Source organism: Stegodyphus dumicola, chromosome X1 (assembly GCF_044657685.1).
Source record: "Stegodyphus dumicola isolate Sdum_Otavi_A_Nest chromosome X1, ASM4465768v1".
Taxonomy (NCBI): domain Eukaryota; kingdom Metazoa; phylum Arthropoda; class Arachnida; order Araneae; family Eresidae; genus Stegodyphus; species Stegodyphus dumicola.
In genome coordinates, this window is record NC_140780.1 from 154,164,195 (window position 1) to 154,185,247 (window position 21,053).

The following is a 21,053-nucleotide window of genomic DNA, read 5'->3' on the forward strand; positions in this document are numbered from 1 at the left end:
ATAAAGGCTGATATTATGAATAACTGATTAGTATCAAATAATAGCCTTATAGCTAAAAAACATTTTTACCTCAAGGACAATATGTTCAGTTCTCATGCTGATAATCTAGTATAGCGCATTGCAGATTTCAAGTTTCTGTCTTATTCTAATTCGGTTGAATTATTATTTCCACATATCTTGCAGAAAATGTCATTTTTCTAGAAGTGTACAGAAATACACTTCCTTGTACTAGGTAGAATTGAGTGAGATCTTCAAAACTGCATTCTAACAATGCCCTTGTAAACATCTCACAGGTAGAGTCTTCGCAATGCTCTTCAAAACTAAAGAATATTAATAGCAATAAAACTTATCTGTTACTTATTAACCATATTTGACTGCTGACTAATCTCACAATATTAAATTAAAAGTCATATTTATAGAAATTTTAAAATGATCTCCCCTTTTTCCAATAAATCTTTTGTTGTTGTTGTGACGGATCTTGCTTGTCTGACATCAGAAAAAGCTCACTAAATTCATCGCGGAAAGGAGTAAAAAAATACGCTTGTCGTTGGCAAGAGCCTTGGGCACCATATACGTGACAATACGATTTTGTCCTGATCCACCCCAGTTTTGAGGAAGAGCAGCCCGGAGGGGTGAGTCCGCACACCCTTCTTACCTTTCCAAAAACCCAGAAGAGAGGAATTTCGGCTTGTCGTATATTTATAGTGTCCCCATGCCGCAAAGACACTATACATTTACAAATATCCATGACTTCTTCGGCCTTCGAACCGCGTTCTTCGATACGGTAGTCAGACTCTCTAACCACTATCCCGTTTGGGTGACAATTTTTTATATGTTGTAATGATTACCTCTGACAGAAAGGCAGTCTTAGATCTTGATTTTATAAATCGTAGAATTTTGAGCCACTGTTCTGAAACGTAGTTTTCAGATCTTGGAATATTTGGGGACAGGCATTTGCCATGGTGCATTTCGGCTACTTAAAAATCTTTTGCACTTTTTCAGTGGATTTCAAGTCTGATAAGGAAATTGGCCAATCATTCTAGTAGCTTCTATTCCCACGTATTCCGATAATAGATGCCTTTGGCACAGCCGCGCATCTGTGGAAACAGAACATTTCATGGACAAGGAAAGACACTTTGCGAATTCCTCACTCCCTCAGGATCAAATTATGTCTAAATTCAGAGTTCATGCTGTATCTATACTCGTCATTTAACAATACACGGTCCCATGCATCTTGGTTTCTTTGAGCATGGCTTTAAACAGTAATGCACTCCCGAATTCCAGCATGCATCCGTAGCGCAGCCCTTTGCCTGTCGCCTAATTTCCGTGTTTCATGAGGTTATGTGCAGAAGTCCAGTTTTGTGTTCAGCTGCAGGTAATTATCATAAGTAATTAATCATTGGACATTGTTTGAAAATCCTAATCAGAAAGAATATTTTGACAAACAGTATGCTTTGAAATGGGGACACATAAAATTGTTTCAGGATAAATGTCTTAGGATTTATCCATGGAATATATACACTTGTGTGCAAAACGAAAGTTCTAGCTTAGATCAATGTTAAGAATTTTTTTGCTACATGGAATATCTAAGCATGATGTTCAGAACTTTACTGAAAACGTTCCCGTCTATTGTTACAATTGCCTTTGTTACGATTTGTAGATAAAAATTTGGAGCTGTAAAAATCAGAAAATTATTTTTTTTATACTGATACTCTTTATAGTGTCATTAATAACTATTGCCTGAAGATCAGCCTTTTGCACGGACAACGATGAACATATAAGGGCTGAGTTCGCGATTTCTATACTTAGCAAGGAAATAAAGTGATATATCTAAACTTTTAGGAAACATAATTATGGGATAATAACTAGTAGATTTCTTCAATGTTCATATGAACAGAATTGCCAAGTTCTGTTTTAATAAAAGAGTTCATATAGTTTCTTAAATTTAATTTATCCGAAGAAGGGAAGGTGTTTTTGAGATAAGAATATGGAGTATGGAAGGCAATTTTTGATCAATTATCAAAAGTCGTATGCTCGCATATTTCATTTTATTTTCCCCGAGCAACAAGTAACAGGCATTCTTTATTTCTTTTGAAAAACCTTTCCTGGATGAACATTATCAGGATATACTTAATAAATTTTCTTAGGCAGATAGTTCCTTTAATAAAAATATCATTGTTAATAAAGTTTTCTTAAACTATTTCCTATAGGAAAAATATTAAAATATACAAATATTTTTCCTTAGAAAATTATTTTTTGGTGATTAAATATCAAGGCATTGTTAATCCCCTTTTCTTCGAAAGCTAAACGGATATTAAAGAACATTATCTTTCTTCTTTAAATCATGTTTTATTTTATGCTGTCACAGTGGGAATTTGCTCATGTTAAGTTAAGGATGTAATGGTTATTTGCAGATTAACAAGCATATGTTATTTAAAGCAGTTGCTTATAACTAATGATAATTATTATCTTATTGTATTATATTCTTATATTGTATTTTCTCAATAATATAATTATCTTCTTATTGTATTATATTTTTGTATCTTATTGTACTGAATATTATTATTATATCTTATTGCATATTTTACTTGTATAAACCCTCGTTATTAAATGAAAGAGTGATTTTAAAGGGAAGAAGCAACAGTCAACAGCTGAACTTCAAATAATTTATCCATTTTTTAATCCATCAATGAAACATGCAGTAATTTATAATATTTCTAATTTCTATATCACACACTTTTTCCAAACAATTTGAAATTTATTTACACTCTTGAAGTTTTCGAATATCACATCTTAGAGAAATTCTTCTCAAAAATATACTAATCTGTAAAGAAGACTTTTATACAATAACCATACTATACTAATTGAAACATCATGTACATTGTGGGTGCATTCACAGCTGTGAATCACATATGTTAACGCAATGAAGTGCAAGTTACAAGCTCTTTACAATCATGAAACATGAAGTTTTATACATATACAATTTCACTAAAATAATACCAAACTGACTTAAAATTACATTCTATTTTTTTTCAAGAAAACATTAAATTTCATTTGATATATTCTAGATATGATGTCTTAAATAACTTATTTTTGACTAAAAACAAAACTTTTCACTTATTATTAAGCAGCTGGGTGAAGAACTTCACTGGTAAAATACTTACATTTCAAGGGATTTTACTTATCACTATTTTATGTAGCGACAGAGTTTGCACAGTTAGTGAATGAATTTATATTAACCACAGGAAAATAATTCCAACTTATAACTACATTATTATCTTATTAATCTATTAACAATTTACTAGATTGTGAGAGACAAAAGATAATGTAACACTTGCTGTAAAGAAACATATCACAAACATGCACACACATACGGGCATGTTTCGTTTTTCATTAATCTGTATTTTTTCCTGATTTTACATTACTAATGTCATGTCTTTAATTAATTATAAATAATTATTCTATCGAGTATTAGTCTGCAACTACTTTCAGATTTCACAAATATAATTTCAATATTTAGGAAGTGGGTTTAAAATTGGAAAAGCTTTCTAAATTCTACTTGTTTAATACTATTTTAAATTTTCACATTTGTTTCTAGTTTACTGCCTCGAGATATTGTTACTAATTTAGGATATATGTTTAAATATCTACTAAGCTCCGAAACGCTCAAGTAGCTGACAGAATTACGCATTAGAGTAACTTGACTACAGTTCCTTATAATCACTTATTCATATCCTTGAATTTGAAAATCATTGAGAATTTTAAATTATTCAGTCAAAACAATGAAAAACAAACAATACCCTGAGATGATGTCAAAGTGTTTTAAAAACAAAGGGATATTAATGCAAATTCGTCACATTTACGTCAAAGTAATTAAAAAATAAGTAGAGTTTATGGATTACTATTGCATAAAAGTAATAATTTGATATTAGGTTGATATTCCGTTTTATTATTAAACGTTTAGGAAACTGTTTCATGTGAATAGTTAACATATTATAAAATGCTGTATAAATGTTTAATAATTTTTAAAAATAAGACCTTTAAGTCTACAGTTTCGGGGCTTAGTCAGATTTTGATATTTAATTAAAAACGTTATTTATGAAACCTATTTACATCAAAAGAGATTAATATTGCTTGATGTATTTAAATAATACACGTGTTTGCTACGCTATACCATCCACATCATTTACTATTATTAGAGGAAAAGAGAAAAAATGTGCATATTACTAGCAAGTTGAAAACAAAGAAAAACACACAGATCAATTCCGCATTAATATTTTTGTTAAATTTGTACTAATAGGTGATGGAAACATTTAAAAAATATTACACCATTACAAAATAAATGCGTCATAATAAATATTTAAAATTTTCTTCAAGCCGGTTACATTTTCTTCAGTTGCATATTACATAGTAGTACATGATTGTGTATAACAGCTGCGACATGATAAGCGAAATGATACTCATGCATTGACAATATAATGTGTTATTATTTGATGTTTTTTAGCAGTTTCAAGAATTTCACTCCTTAAAAACACAATGAATTAATACGAGAGGTTATACTGTTTTAGAATGGGAATTACTTTGTTAGTGAGATCATACGTGATTTTGTGATTTCATGCATGGCTTTGAGAAGATGTTCAATTTCATTGTGTGAATCTTTACAGAATCAAATATCTTTCAAACGAATATTTTTAATCGTAAGCTGAAAATGGATTTAAACTGAAAATTGAATTTTAATTGAATACATATAGTTTTCTATTGTAGTATTTTACCTAATCTGATTAATGTCTTTGTGAATGAACAATGGAATAAATTTTACTCCCAAAATCGTGCACTTTGACATTCCATTCCCAAACATCAAAAGAAAATTGTGGGAACATAGAACATTATACAAAGGCAAGCACAGAACGACTATTTTTAAAAGTTTCTTTATAAATGGATTGAATCAGATGTGTTATTTGCGATTTTCCTCGCAATTTTTGCATTAAGGGGCTTTAATATATACATTCTGTTCAAAGTAGACTTCAGAATTTTAGCAACAATCATTTTTGATCGTATTTTGAAACTTATAGTGTTTGGCCCCGATAGACTATAAATTCCGCCGTCTACCCTTGAATAATATTTGGAGGAATTACAGTACTAGGAGGATTTCATTTAGCATACGTATTTATACCCCTTAAGAAGAAACGAAAATAAATGACAATATCCTTTGTTACTAGCCATTTCCTGGTAACTGCGAAAAAAAAAAGAAAGTGAGTTACAGCTTTAAAATGTTGCTCTTGCCAGTTTCAAACATGCTACGTTCATAAAAGCGGCCGGCAAATAAAAAGAATGGTAATACTACACTCAAGCATTTCTTAATTATGGATTGTGCTTCTAGGCCTTATCAGCTGAAGATTTCTCCCGCCTACTTCTCTAGTACCAAATAGGTACAGCTGTTTTTTTTTTTCAGTGATAATTCGTGTGCGTTCCACTCTCAGTGTATTGCGATTATTGTGATGCACGGTTACAAAAATAAAGAAAGTGTGTGAAGTTTTGTTTCTTGTTAAGAAAAACGTCAGCTGAAGCCATTGTTATATTTCGGTAAATCATTAAAGATTATGCTTTGAGTAAATAAAGACTGATTTTCCAGTTCAAAAATGTCGAAATTTTATATGAAGACTGTTTTGATTTGAACATTCAATGACAAGCATAAATTATGAAAATATTTAGAAGTTCCAACAGGAAGATCACCAAAAGATCATTTTCAGGGTTACTGAAGAAAATCTCTTCGTCCGTTAATTCATGGGGGAGAACAAAATGATGCTTGCCTCTTACTTGCGTTACTCGCCAAATCTTGCTCAGTGCAGCTTTTCTTTGTATTCACTGGTAAAGAAAGCTTTCAAATAGTGCAGTTAGTTCAATTAGCTCAATTAGTTTAGTGGATAGAAAGAAACATTTAATAGCTAAAAAAGCAATTCAGTGATTTAGATGAGGTAAGAAAAAAATATTTGCGTACCTTGAATAACATTTCGAGTCCAGAGTTCTAGAATTATTTCCATGTTTCCGGCAGGAAGGAATAACTTTGAGAGAATTAGATATATGATGTTGATGGAGAATACTTGGAAACAGGATTAAATATGTAAGCACAAAAATTGAATATAATTGCATGAAAATAACTCTGTTTAGGTTTTGGGGGGTATCTTTTTCCACATTATAAAACATGACACAAATACATCATCACTTTGAACTTTCTAGCCTTAAAGAACGTGTCATTATAAACCTAAGTTTCCACCGTCCGTAAAACAACAATAGTGCTGAATAAAACTCACTCACGAATTTAAGATTCGTTGGCTTTTAATTATTCGTAATAATACTAAGCCATTGTCTTGGTACTAATGCCCAGATATTGCGAAATTCGCAAAAGTCAGACATTCTCCTAGCTTAAGAACTAACCGCTGTCCTAATTGTAACCTTGCTGCAATTCTACTACATTACCTTTATTGCATAGCATTTGGAGAGAAAGCTCTTAGTCAGAAAAAAAAAATAACAGCGATTAAAAGTTGTTTCTTAACAAGAGATTTGTGAAACTGAAAGATGCATTTTTAGAAATGAGAACTTGCTGAATAAGAAGTCAAAGCATTAACGATGGCCTCCATGCCAGATTAAGCAAATAAGATATACAAAAGCTACGTTTCCCAAACATCGCCGTGAAGTAATGCTACTCATTTTATTTTATTTTCGTATTATAATGGTTTAACTTTCAGAAAATGATAAAGCATTAATTATCATAAAAGAAATCAATTAATGTGGGGAAATGTTCTCATTACTAGCGGCTACCTTTTAAGAGTTTGTCATTTCCGAAATGCAAATCACAAGTTTATACAAAGAAAATAAAGGGAAAAGGGAATGACATACTATCTAATATTAAACTACGAGATATTTACGAGAATCACATGTTGTTTATACATTTCCATTGCACGATTAAATATTAAACCTACTTCAAGGCAAGTGTGTGCTGAAAAATCTAGATATAATATAAAGATGTTAAATTCTGTATTGCTATCACTTGAGTAAATCTATCTGACAGTCGGTACAAGAAGAGAACATTCGCAAAATAGAGGAATCTAGTAGCTGAGATCTAGTGATACATGTATAAAACTACAGTTTGACTTTCAGTCATGCTAGTAACCTTCTAGTGATGTGAACACCAAAGATGTGCGGATATTTGCAATTAATATTTCATTTGTGTTATGTATTATCAGATATAAATAAACCAAAGTGAAGCTGGTTTGTATAACTGATATGAAAAATTCTTTCATGTAACAAACGAACATTTAAATAAAACTCAGGAAGTTATAAACGTAGAGCCAGATACACTATTAAACATGGATTTCGAATATTTTTTATATTTACATTTTAGTCTTAAGGTAAGAGGCATTCACTTTGATTTATTTAAAAACAGCAGATCCTCAGTTGATTTCACTTGCTATCAGGGCTGTTTCATTTATGAAAATGTGCCAGTTATGCTTCCAGCTCTCTTAGAAACTGTGGTGTTAAAATAAAAGTTTAGGAAAACTATTCATTTCAAATTGAATGAATTTTGAAACTAATTAAATCTACGGTTCTTGTTAAGAGGGAAATTAAAAGGAGTCTGGTGTGCTAAGCATTTGTAGAGGGTTTCAAAAACATCTTCTGTAGGAAAATCGACTGTGATTGCAAATTGAGTGCATTTAAAATTTTTTCCAGGAGATATCGCTGGGAAAGACTAAAGACTATGGGTAAATGATCAATATATAAGGAACAGAATTAACAAAATCAACGACTGTGTAATGAATGAAAATAGTAGAATGAGTATCTATCATTTCGTAGAGTGAGTCAATATATATTCTAAAGAATGATCGACTGTCATCGATTAATCTTGTACAAACAATTTTCGTTTAAAAAAAAAAAAAAAAAAAAAAAAAAAAAAAAAAAAAATGTCGATTGACTAGAATTAACGTAACGATTGTTTTGACATTCGAACCTGAATTTGAAATTTTCAAGTACAAATGGTTACTTTTTCACTCGAATTAACAAAACGTCTGTTTTGACGTTCAAACATAACTTTGAAACACTCAAGCCAAAATTGTTGGCTTTGACATGAATTAACAAAACGATCGAGCGTGTGTTGAGAAAGAAGAAACGTTGCCATTTCAGTTTAATCTTGCACAATGCTAAAAGTATTCAGGGAATCTAAGTTCGTTAAAGTAAGTTAAAAAATTAATGTAAAGTTTGGACCTACTGCAGCAATAAGAAAAACTGTGATCTTTGCAAGAATTACCATTCAAAAAGGAAAGGTCAACATAGGAGAAATATTGTTTAACCATAATTTAAGGTATTTGAAAAGTCCTATTTTTCAGATATTACTTTTATCAGGAGAATTTGAATCTGAAGTTTGTAACGAGAGTTTCTACACATAACTTTCTGCTGTTCTCTCAAAAGTACTGAAAGAACAATGATTTAATGTCATGAATGCAAATAAAAATATGTTTATGGATAAAAAAGAAAGTTTACAAATGTGTATGTGCATATACATATGTATCGTACGCAAGGGAGAAACTTTTAAAGCTAATTCTATGTTATCTATTTCTATGTCAGTTGTATTTTGCATATAAATGCATATATCTGAATTTGATCTCTATTTCAGGTAGTAATAGGTTTTGTACCTTATGCTATGAAATCACGTTCCATGGAACAAATCCACACAAATTTACACTTAAATTTACAAGAGAATGATTCACGTTTCATCGATTGCGGCTCAGTACGGAATGAGTTAACAGTATTCTAGGTAATGTACTGGTATATATGTAAATGATATCTGTCAGTATTTGATATGAATGAGTCTTTGTTATTTTCTTTGTTACATATTACAACTATTACTTTATCTCGCATTTCTCTTCGTTCTCTTTCATACTCAAGAAAACTACAACTATAAAGTACTACATTTTCACAAGAATTTAGATAGTTCTTATGATTCAAATTACTAGAGGAATATGCATAAATACAAATAATGTTTCTCTATATCATTAAAGACAGAGAGGTTTTTATTACACTTTGGAGATAAAGAATTTCTTTTAATACTCTTGAATACTTAAGAAACGTAAGCGTAAGATCAATCAAGTATTCAAATCTTTACCATAGTAATATTATCTGCTTCTCATTCCGTACAAGATAATATTACGTAAAAGTAAATAATGTTTAATTCTAATTTGTGTCTAATACTGAACATGCTGCTATTGATTCTGATTCGTATCTATACATTGCGGTATAGTAAAATGATTCTGTTGTGTAATTTGAATCAGAAATCTGCCTATAAAATTATAATGATTTCATGAAATTAAACAGATCTAATGAGAAAATTACCGAAGAAAAGCATGATACAAATTTTGTTGGCACAGTTTTGTTTTTGGAAGAGATATAATCATTATTTATCATATACAGGAAGCTTTCCTTGAAGCATTTGATAAATTTATCAGTAAAAGGTAAAATAAGAATTATTTTTACCTTTTACCTCAAAAAGTAATAAATATTTTCACAGCATTTAATCACTGTAAACATGTCAAAGAATTTGATACATTCATATTTTTAAGAATTTCCAGAAAAGCAATTATTTTCTATTTATATTTGCAAGAAAATTTAAATAAATTAGCATTCAAAAACAGTTTTAAGAAAATGTTTTTCAGTCAGCCAAGAATAGTCATTGAGGGGGAATATAGCTTCATATTCTCATAATAAATGTACTTAAATATGCTTTCACAATCAAACTTACTATTTAAAAAATAATGAACTGTTTACAGAAAATTTTTCTCCCAATGGCTTGTATCAAAATTGCCATTTAGTTTCAATAACTGAATCGAAATCTCTTCCTTAGTGTTGCAGTTGATTAAACATGTCTAGTTAGGAAATACACTGAAAAAGACAGGACAGGCATAATATGTTCATGGAAAACTTGACTGATAAAAATCCTGTCACGAGCTCTAAATATCGTTGGATGCACAAATTTCAGCGATGGGTCACAAAATAGTGTCAAGCATGAAGAGACTTTTCGTGCGTAGTTCATCCTAAAGGATAAAGAGAAGCAAAGTTTAATTAACAGTATTTAAATATTATTTACTGACTTAAAGTTCGAATTCATAATTTATGCAATCATATTAAGAACATCAAACTCACATTTTGGAGATAGCTGTTACTACTCATTTTGAAACCAGAACTGAAATCAGTACACATTATTTATATAGCAAGTAATAATATATTTCGCTACCCAAATGCAGTTTGCTAGGTTTTTGCGAATAGCGCAAAACTTGAATATAGATCTTTGCTTAAAAATGCGAGAAAAGAGCAAACATACTAAAAATATGTAGCAAACATTCATCTGCTACTATTTACATTCATTTGCATCACAAGAGATGAATGGAATGTGACCTTATTATTATTATTATTATTATTATTATTATTATTACTATTATTATTATTATTATTGTTATTATTATTACTATTATTACTATTATTATTATTATTATTGTTATTATTATTACTATTATTACTATTATTATTATTATTATTGTTATTATTATTACTATTATTACTATTATTATTATTATTATTATTATTATTATTATTATTATTATTATTATTAGTAGTAGTAGTAGTAGTAGTAGTATTAAAGAGGTAATTGGTTTCATTCAACATGAGATATATAATAAAATTAAATTTCTTTATAAATGCAAGGGAAAATAAGTTAAATATATAAATGTCAAACTTTCTGATTTCAAATTTTCATTTGATTTTAATGTAATATTTACACGTGTGTTTATCGTATAATTTATAGTTAAGAAATTATTTTTTTAGCATACTTTACTTTGTTTTCGTAAAGCTGAAGAAAATTTAAAAGTGTACGAGTTTAGATATATGTGAGGAAGGTGTACAACATAGAAAGTATTTTTGACTTAACAAAATGTAAGTTTCAAACGACTTCAATAAATAAAGGAACTTTCTTTTAAAGTTTATAAAGTCTATAATGTTTTTTCGAAACATGAATCAGGAAAATTCAGTAGTGCCGTTGTCGGAATTTGAGCCATGTATGCTTCACCTGCACTTGCTACGAGTTGCAACGCAATAGCATGTATAACAGAATACTGTAGGTTCTTAATTTAATTACTAACTAAAATTAATTTTTCATATATAATAGCAATCAAAATTACGTTTATTTTTCACCTGGAAGTTCATGTTTTTCTTTCATTTCTATCTTTAATACTGTTTATTCTGAGCTTTGGGCAATTTATGTGGTTCATCGAAAAAAAGTAATCAACCACATGCTAATTGCTATACACGTCCTTCTATTAATTTAGAAAATGTTACATGCAGAAGAGGGAAAAAACTGTTAAATAATACATTGCACAGAAGCACTTGCAAATAACAAACAAATGACATCAATCGGCGTTGTAGTTTTCTTTTGGAGATAAAATAACTTTCGTTTCATTCCCATTCTTTCTGCACAGAATGTTCTCTACTGGCCATATACAGGAAACAAAATATATTGTTTAAACTTTAGTAAAGCTATCAGGTATTGCCCCCCTTGTTTGCATGCCTTCGTGGTGTAATGGTCAGCACACGCGGTGCGTATTCGAGAGGTTCGTGGTTCAAGTCCCGGCGAGGGCATTGCTCATTTTTCACAAATCCTGCTTCAAAAAATCCTATTGTCTATACAAAGCTTAGGGTAATTCTCAAATATTAAAGGAGTAATATAAAAATATACATTCGTACGGGTAATGTTAAAATATGTACCTAATAATATAAAAATATTCTTTGTTTAATGTACTTAATTTTCCATTCTTTAGTTTTAAAGGGATTAAAGTTAATTCGTGATGTTAAGCCTTGATATTGCTGATTTTGTGAAGTTTTCCATACTAGTCTTCAATAAAGAAAATAGACAGCTTTGAGGTGGAAAACATCAATAAAGTCTCTCAAAAGAGTAGCCACGGGTAATGGCTGGAGGTCCAATCGTTTCACTTCTCTGTGTAACATTTTACTGGGTTTAAAATACATTTTAATTGCGATATTTATACCATTGTGTTTTGTGGTTTCAATTTGAATTTTATCAAGGAGAAATTGCAGCAAAAATATCCGAAATGTGAGAACAAAAAGCTTACTTTTTGACACCATTCCATGAATTCGTCCAAAGTCACTACGCCATCTTTGTTAGAATCAATTTGCTGTGGATGAGAGAGAAGACATTGAATTATAGAGGAGAACCTAAGTTTCATACGCACTGTCGTTTAGTGCACTGCATGATTTTAATAAAGAACATGAAAGTACAACTAATAGAAACAAAAATTTGCTTTATAAAATTAATGGAATAAATTTATATAAAGTTTTCTTTATGTTTTTGTTGAAGATTTCCAAAAGGTTAAGAATCAAGTACACCCTTCTTTTAAATAAATTAATTACACATTCTTTCTTGGAAATCTTTTGGCCTGTTTTACCTCTGTATAACTGTTCCTTCTCTTTCTTCTCACACAAGATAATCTTGAAGACTCTAAACCTAAGTTTATTTTAATTATTATTGTAGGGAAATATAAAATTTTTATTCATTATTTTAGTAAACCCTAACTTGACTAATTTGAATTTTTATATAGTTATGTTTATATTTCAATTATGTAATTGAGAAAACATTTATGTCCATACTTCATGATTAATAACGTTGATAGCTTTATACAATACTAAAGGCCAGTTTTTTTGGAATAGCTGTAATCCATTGGCTATGGTTTATTGCATTTTAATAGCTTATAGGCTGCATAGATAATGGCCGACACTTGAAAACAGCCGTGGCCGTCACTACGTAATTTTTATAGCTTGATTAAGCAATTCTTTAGATGCAATATCTGATTCACATCATTATGGGTGTAATATGCACTCACAATTCTCAAAGCTTAGCTTAGTTTCAGACAATAGACGATACAGAGAAATAAACGGGGTGTGTTAAGAAGAGCAAAGGCAAAGCGAAAAAATGGTTACTCACTTAGAAGAATCGTGAGATAGAGACTCAAACTTTTAGCCCTCGAAAAAATTATTGGCTATAACATATAACTCCGCTGTACCTTACGTAAGATGATATGAAACGGATTAATTTTGCAATGACACAGTATAGAAAAATTATTATAAACAAGTACTCTTTTTAGAATAGATTTAGAAAATACCCAAACTAAAATCAAGAATTAAGGGGCTACTGCTAATTTAAATTATAATTTGGATCTACATACATATTCTCCACCTTTAAAGGGAGAAAGGCTTAGTGACAAAAAAGCCTTTTGAGACAAAAAGTATTAAAAAACAAAACAAGAGAAATATAATTTGAAAATACATAACATAAAATTTTAAATAAAATAATTGTTAAATAATTGCAAACTATAAGTAATAAATTTTTGAGTTAAATAATAATTTTTAAAGTACTGTAGAACATATGTTTTGTACACTACATTTTTAGAGTCCCATTATGATTTGAATCTAATCTGGAAAATATTCTTGTGTCTGGAAAGTAAGTATGACAATTTTGATTCTTCAGGGAAGGATTTCCAAAACTTTTTCAAAGAGTATCGCAATTAAAAAAATGTATACCCCCACTACGTATCTTAAATAATTACAAATCTCAAAATTGATCAATAAATCTCAGATCACAAATCCAAAATCAAATCTTCTGTCAATAAATCTCAAAACTTTATACCACACTAATTTTCATAATAATGCCACATTAATTTTCACTAACATTTTAACATCATAAATTTTATCTTTTTATAGAAATTATTTTTCTTTTGTTGCTATTTCATTTGTAATTCTATGTTTCACCCGTAGCTGGAAGACCCCCCACAACTTTCTTCAAATGCAAACATATCCATCTTTTGGGCATATTCGCTATAGCTGACTGATTTATTAAGATTCATCAGTAATTAAGGGGAGCTAGGCTATTATTAATAAAGGCCTTGTAGGTATATGATACCCAATCACTTCTTCTAGAACCGAAACTTTGACTCTAAATCACACTTCTTCTAAATGAGTAGCCTTTTTCCGCTTTGCTTTTGCTATTTCAAACATTCGCAGCTCACTTCTTTGTACCGTCCATTGTCTGAAGATGGACTAAACTTTCATTCCGGGGTGCATATTGCACCCATAATGATATGAATCAGATACTGCATTTAGAGAATAGCTTCATCAAGAAATAAGAATAGTGAGCTGAATCTTCGGCGACGTCTGTCTTCAAGTATCATCTTTTTATCTATACAGTAATGAATTTCCACTAATATAAATATTATAACACTAATTTTCTTAGATTATTATTATCCTTTTTTTTATTCTACGGTTTAGCTATAAATTAATGAGAAACCATATTAGATTTTTGTCAAAAAATACTGTACTCGTGATTCTAAAGCATTATTCTGATTCACTTCAAGTAAACTCAGTTTTTTCTTACACAGCTTTCAAATTATAAATTATACACATAATCAATATTCTTTTTTTCATAAAAACATTATAGCAGTTAAATTTTATTATTTCAGTTAAATCAAGGAAAATTTAGCAAACTATTTTATTAATTTCATTTCGATATGGAAATTATGAACTTATGGAAAAAGTTATGGATTAGAAGATAAGTAATATTACTATTATTGACCACTGGCAGTGTCAATGTTTTCGAAGTAGTTCGTTTTACTTCAAAAGAAATTATTTTAAAAGAACTTATTTCATTTACTTTTACATGCTTACTGCGCTATTTACTTTAACATGCTTAAAATAAAATTACAATCTTTTTAATTTACGAGCGCTAAAAATGTGCTAAAAATCATCAGGCTAAATATGCTCATTTACATAAAATATCCATGAATACATGAGCCTTACATGAAATATCTTCTCTACGTGTTCCTTAGCGGAGTGTTCCGTGACAGCAGGATCTGTGTAATGGCCCAGCATGTCATATATGGCACTGACTATGTTCAGCATTTCTTGTTTGGTAATATAGCCATCGCCATTGATGTCGTACAGACCGAAGACCCACTTCAGCTTGTCAACGACACTACCTCTTGACAGCAGGGAGAGGATACTGAGGAACTGCTATTTTGGGAACAAATTTCATAATGTCAGTAATATACTGAAAAGGACTAATAAAATATTCAGGTAAAGTAAGAAAACGTTCACATTTAATAACAATTTCAGAAAAGATACGATTTTTTACGTTTTATTTGTGATATTTTTTAGTAAAGAATAATAAAGATTTTAAATTTGAAGAGTATATTATTTTGATATGAAATGTTAAATGAGAAACGAAAGTGCAACTGAAATCTAAGCTTTTTGAAAGAACCAATATTTTATCTTAGTGCTTTAATGGGAGTCTAGAAATTTCTAAATCTAGAAATTTGATAAATTTTAGTCTCTTGCCTTATTTTTTTAATCGAAAAACATTTTGAAATTGCGATATAATTTTTAATATGTACTAAGGTAACAGTAAAATATCACGCGAATTTATTTCTCATGGTTAATGCTTTTGATTAAAATACCTCATTTTGAATGAAAATTAAAAGACGCAGATTTATTTTGCCTTACGGATTTCGCTGATAGAAAAAAAGTGGATTATGCGAATTCTCGAGAAACAGTTGCATAACACTTTTATCCATGTTTGAAAGTGGACATGCTACTGATCTACTGAAAACAATTTGTGCTTAAAAATAAATGTTTTGACACAAAAGCCGGCGAAAGGGACGGGAATTAAGTTTGCTGTCAATTAAATATGACAGAAATGACTATGAAGGTACACTGTGAGGGGGCATTTTCTTAGCCTGGAATGGTAAATTATTTTACGAATTGCCTCACAACTTTGATAGCTAGCAATTTCTCCCATAATCCGATTTCTCTGCTTGAAAAATATGACTGCTATGTTTTATTTCCTAAAAGCCACAAAGCAGTGATGATTTAGAAAGCATTATATCATCGAAAACAAAACCACCCAAAGTAAAAAGAATCGGCATAACTGCATCTACACTCCTACGAAAATCCCTTATGATGATTTATTTGCATGTATTAGTCAAAGTATTATTCAAAGGAATTTATGCGGAACAAATCAATTAATCTACATTCACAGTACTAAATAATATATTTTATCATAATTAAAGGACTCTTAACTGCTTAAGTCCACCAGTGACCGTTCAGACTAGCCTCTTAAGTTTGGTTCATTCTTTTCAAATTGAGTATTTCTCTGAGAAATAAGAACAAATATTGACCTGAAACTGAAAGAAAAAAAAGAAAGCATTATTAAAGCAACTAATGAAATTTAAACAAATCCACATCCCACTCCATACTGATAACGCAGGAACAACTGCCTTACTGTAAGCTAAAAATACCGTTCTGGAACATCCTGAAAGTCTCAAAGAAACGTTGGCAATTTTACATAGGCCTCAAGAAAAAATACGAAGCAAAAAAAAAAAAAAAAAAGTAAACAAAAGAAGCAAAACAGGTAAAAAAAAAGTTCCATGAACAGAGAGCCTGGTATTTCAGCTCGTGATGGTACTAGGAGCTTGGGCTACAACGTAATTTGCTATTAAGATATTTACTAAATCGTGAATTATATTTGCAATTTCTGAAGATGCCATGAGATTTATCTAGAAAATAAGTAGCAACAAATGTTAATTCAAGTACATTATTCTTCAAACGGCACTTTTCAGTACACATACATGCATCTTAAAATATGTCCAAGAAATTAAGGCACTTTATTAAAAGTACATAAATCCAGGTTTAAGGTACCAGTGGAATTTTGGCATTAAAATGAAGGGAAAAACCTCTTTCTCATGGTAGTTTTGGAAAATTTGGTCTTTCGTAACGACACCCCTTGCCGGTCAGAGGGTTAAATCTATGTGACCTGATTATTTCCTGCATTGGATGAAGATGATTGGTAATACGCTATATAGCCTTGTCAAAAATACATTTTCCTGCAGAAAATTTCCAGAGAGATTGGAAATTCTGCATTGATGCAGATGCTTACTGAATAATGTAAATATAAGTACAATGAAGGCTTTTAAATACTTTCTTAGTAATTAAAAAAGTACAAGACTCATATTTCCTATATTTTGTTCAGTAATGTGGATTACAGGTTTACTTCATAATATTCACCATGCTTGGCTCCAGGTGACTTCTTTTTGCTTCAAAATCTGAAGCAAGATTAACGTGATTCAGGGTACAGTTACGTGATGTTTGAAAAATAGGAATGATTTGAAGGCTGCGACAAAATATTCTTTTTCTCTTTTAGAATCTGAAGCTGAAGAAATTGCTATGCTAAATCTTGCTTAGTATATTGAAGTAAAGGAGGAGAATGTAAAATATGATAAAGTAGTTTTAGACATTTATCTTATAGAAGTGTATTAAGATTAAAATTATTAAATGCCTGCGTAATTCAATAAAAGTTAATTCAGCAGACTGTTTGAGTTAAATTATTTATTACAGAAAACAAAAGTTATGTGATTAAATGATATAAAAGCTATTCATTCTAAAGTAACGAAAGCGAATGTGTATTAAATTGTGTCCAATAATGCCCCTATGTGTCGCGTATGGATTTAGGAGAACGACAAAATGAAATTGTTTTGTCATTAATTAAATTAGTATATTTCATTAGGAGAACTACATCTTTCCTGTTACTTGAAACATAAAATTGTTAGGAAGGCATAATTTTGAGAAGATAATGCATAATTCATCAACTTACCTCGAAATTAATGGTACCTCCATGAGACTGTTTGAAGGACTTGAACACATAATGTGCATATTGTGTGGAATCTAAGGAAAGAAAGCATATACTGCATTACTTTGATTATATTAACAACATAAGCTGATAAAGACACATTACTTATTGTAGATAGTATTTGAGAAAATTTCCTGAGTATTTATACAAACTGATCGAAAAATTAATCAAAATCACTTCAGTGATATTTTCAGAAGCTAATGCAGTGCTTCTTTCATTAAATGAAATAATGCGGTTTCATTTGCTTCCACGTTTTAAAGTCTGTCTATGATATGGACATAGTAGATCTAACTATATGACTCCGTTTGAAGCATTCAGTTTTTGGATTCAGTTTAAAGCATGACAAAATGTGAATATTTTAAAACAAGTCTTGATTTATTGGTTAATCTTTCAGTTTATGTATTTTTTTTATTTCCAATGGCCGGCACTAGCCGTTGTGATACCGTTGACCACAACTAAGGACGGATGCGGAGGTTACTTTATCATGGAGATACTTAACAGGTGGGCCACCGCTGCTTCCTATTAGGGACACATTAATTTAAATCCATGCCTATTAATTTACATCCATGTCTATCAATTTACATCCATGCCTTCTCCAGGACTCGAACCCGGGCCCTTTGGTAAGGCAGTCAGTGTCATTAACCTCTTTTGCGCCTGGGCGGCGTGCTCATGTAAATACGAATACTTATTTTACATTACTGCTGCGAAATTTGTCATTTATTTAACCAGTGTTTTTTTTTCTTAATTACAGTTAATGAATTTCATTTGGCTTTAACCAAATGAAATTCATTTTATTCAGGCGACTGCTAACTGCTGATAAACAAAATCCAGATTTAAATAAATTGTTTTTACGAAGTTGTTTTTATAACTAAATAAGACTGATTAAAAACTTTTATTTAGTGTTACTGAATTCTGATATTCGCAATTTTCTGACAATTATTACATTCTCTGTATTAGGTAATTATTATGAATATTACTCGATAGGTGAAAGAAAGGGTAATCAATGGAGTAAAGCTGCAGGTTGATGGAATTGCTAAAAAATTTCACATTCTTTGAAACTATCTTGACAGAATGGTACTTATGAAAACTTAATCATTATTTTGGCAAAAACATATTTTTGTAGTTTTACTGAAACATAGAGCATGCAGACAAGTGCAATTTCCACCTATCTAGAAAATCCAATTACAAGTAAAATAACCAACAAAGTACATCATCATGATCATAAAACTGAAACACTGCGAAAAAAAGCAAGCATTATCAGGAAGAACGAACCTACTGAAATAAGACGGTAACAAATGCAGGCGGTTGCAAAATACACATTTTAGGTTATGAAAAAAGTTATAACAATCCATTTGGCAGTGCAGGAAAGCGAAGTTTGCTAATCTACGAACGTGGTGTGTGGTGCATTTAATTATGGCAAAGCACACTAGGGCCTAAGGGGAGGGATGCCTTTCGTGGAGGACTTTCTAAGGGAAACTGGCTCGTATATACGTTACACATGCGGAAAACCACGAAAACACCCATGCAGCCAGCCCGTTCGAGGGCTTCGAACCTCGGACCGAACTACCAGTGTTCAGCGACTTTACCGCTCGCCTGCTGGTGGGCCTAATCTACGAACGCAAGAATAGCAATGAGTATTACTCAAATTTAGTTTACAAGCTAGAATATCACTATATGCTTAATTAGAGAGGCATGATAGCCAACGAACAAAATTATTTAATTGAATTCCATGACCGTACGTTTATAAGGCACGTACTCTGCATGAATATAGCAAGAAAAAGGAAATGAAATGAAGCTGGACTGCTCAAAGACAGATAAAACATCTGCAGGCTGAAAGATTTCAGATTAGATTTTTTTTCAAAATTATAATATTTTTATCATCACATTTCTTGCATGTGAGCCTTCTGCACTGAATAAAACGAAGGTAATAATTCTAGTGCGATTTGATGATTTATGGTATAGCATATGCAGTTACGTTATAGCGTTACAGTTGGTTGAAACTTCGGCTTATAAATTTAATTTGTGATGTTCATAACTGTAAATATTAGAACAGTTATTTATCTTAACTGGGTTTTATCATTACTTCAAAATGTCCTTTTGAAAATAGCTGATGTAATCGTGAAGTTAACTTACTATGTAATGACTGCCCATGAAAATCTCGCAGAGAAACGAGTGCTGAAGGAAAACACAGTAGGAGGGGTAAAAGGCAGGAAGGGAAAATCGCAGTTTTAAAATACTGTCGTCCAAAATATGATCTTCAAATGTAAATAATTTACAAAATATTGCGTGATGATAACAGCACAGACATATGTTATTGAATCTTAAAAGCTTCAAATGTACTTTCGCTGTTGCAATATGTAACGTTTGAGAGGGCGAGGAAAAAAAAAGGAAATAATTTTTCACATATTATTTCAGATACTTTAAATTAATTAATAAATTCTAAATAAACAATAAGAAGAAAATTTAAAGATAAAAAATTCGGAAATGTTAAAAACGTCAATTGTGTATAGCAACACATAGGAGAATTTTAACTTACGCATTTAACTTCTAAGAGCACTTATTTAATTATATTTTGATAAACTCGAATTAGCATTTGCATATTTGTTGATAAACACGTATTTGTATTGATTCAGTTTTTACAAATCCGTACTGGCAGATTTTTGTTTTCCATGACCAAGAAGGATTTGCGCCTCATTACCTCGAAAGCGAGAGTTTTGATTAAAATCTACTCCAAGCATAAAAATTGCTTTTTTGCCTAATTTTTATATATCAGTAAATTTTGATGAAACATGAAGTAGAAAAATTATTCGTAAACGTAAACTTGTATTAAATTTACATGTGAGGAAGCTATGCATGCCAGATTTTTTTAGTCTCTGGAAGTTTTCTTCTTTATTTTTCAGTTAAAAAGTATTATTTAAACATTATAAAATTGAAAATTCTGGAATAGTTTCTACGAAATACCTGTTTTTTCTCGCTCTCAAAAATCGAATCACATGTTTAAAGCGTTTAAAATCTGAAAACTTATGGCTACAATTTTATCTTCATGCAAAGTTTCGTCAGGAGTTTTATTTTTAACGCGATGTTTTATGCAACAATGATTTAAAATTCAGAAGTAGTTATTGCTACTTTCCTTTTCTACCACAATGCTCTGTCCTGCTGTGTTTCAAAACTGCGATGTTTTTAGCTTCTTTTCCTACAATGAAGTTTGCAAAAGAATGGGACCGCCTTGCGGGCCACTCTGTCTTATAATCCAAAATCTTCA

The 21,053-nt window shown here is 30.6% G+C and overlaps 1 protein-coding gene across 1 annotated transcript in view; it reads right to left on the reverse strand.

Moving 5' to 3' along the window:
* Positions 1 to 2,652: 2,652 nt before the first annotated feature.
* LOC118190740 (Kv channel-interacting protein 4-like) overlaps positions 2,653 to 21,053 on the reverse strand; it is a 445,497-nt gene continuing 427,096 nt past the window's right edge. Inside the window, exons 4-7 of the mRNA XM_085807168.1 lie at positions 17,756 to 17,826; positions 14,908 to 15,120; positions 12,171 to 12,233; positions 2,653 to 10,082 (exon numbers count right to left, since the gene is read on the reverse strand). Of these exons, the coding sequence (XP_085663294.1) occupies positions 10,035 to 10,082; positions 12,171 to 12,233; positions 14,908 to 15,120; positions 17,756 to 17,826 (395 nt within the window). The 3' untranslated portion in view covers positions 2,653 to 10,034. The remainder of the gene's footprint in view (positions 10,083 to 12,170; positions 12,234 to 14,907; positions 15,121 to 17,755; positions 17,827 to 21,053) is intronic.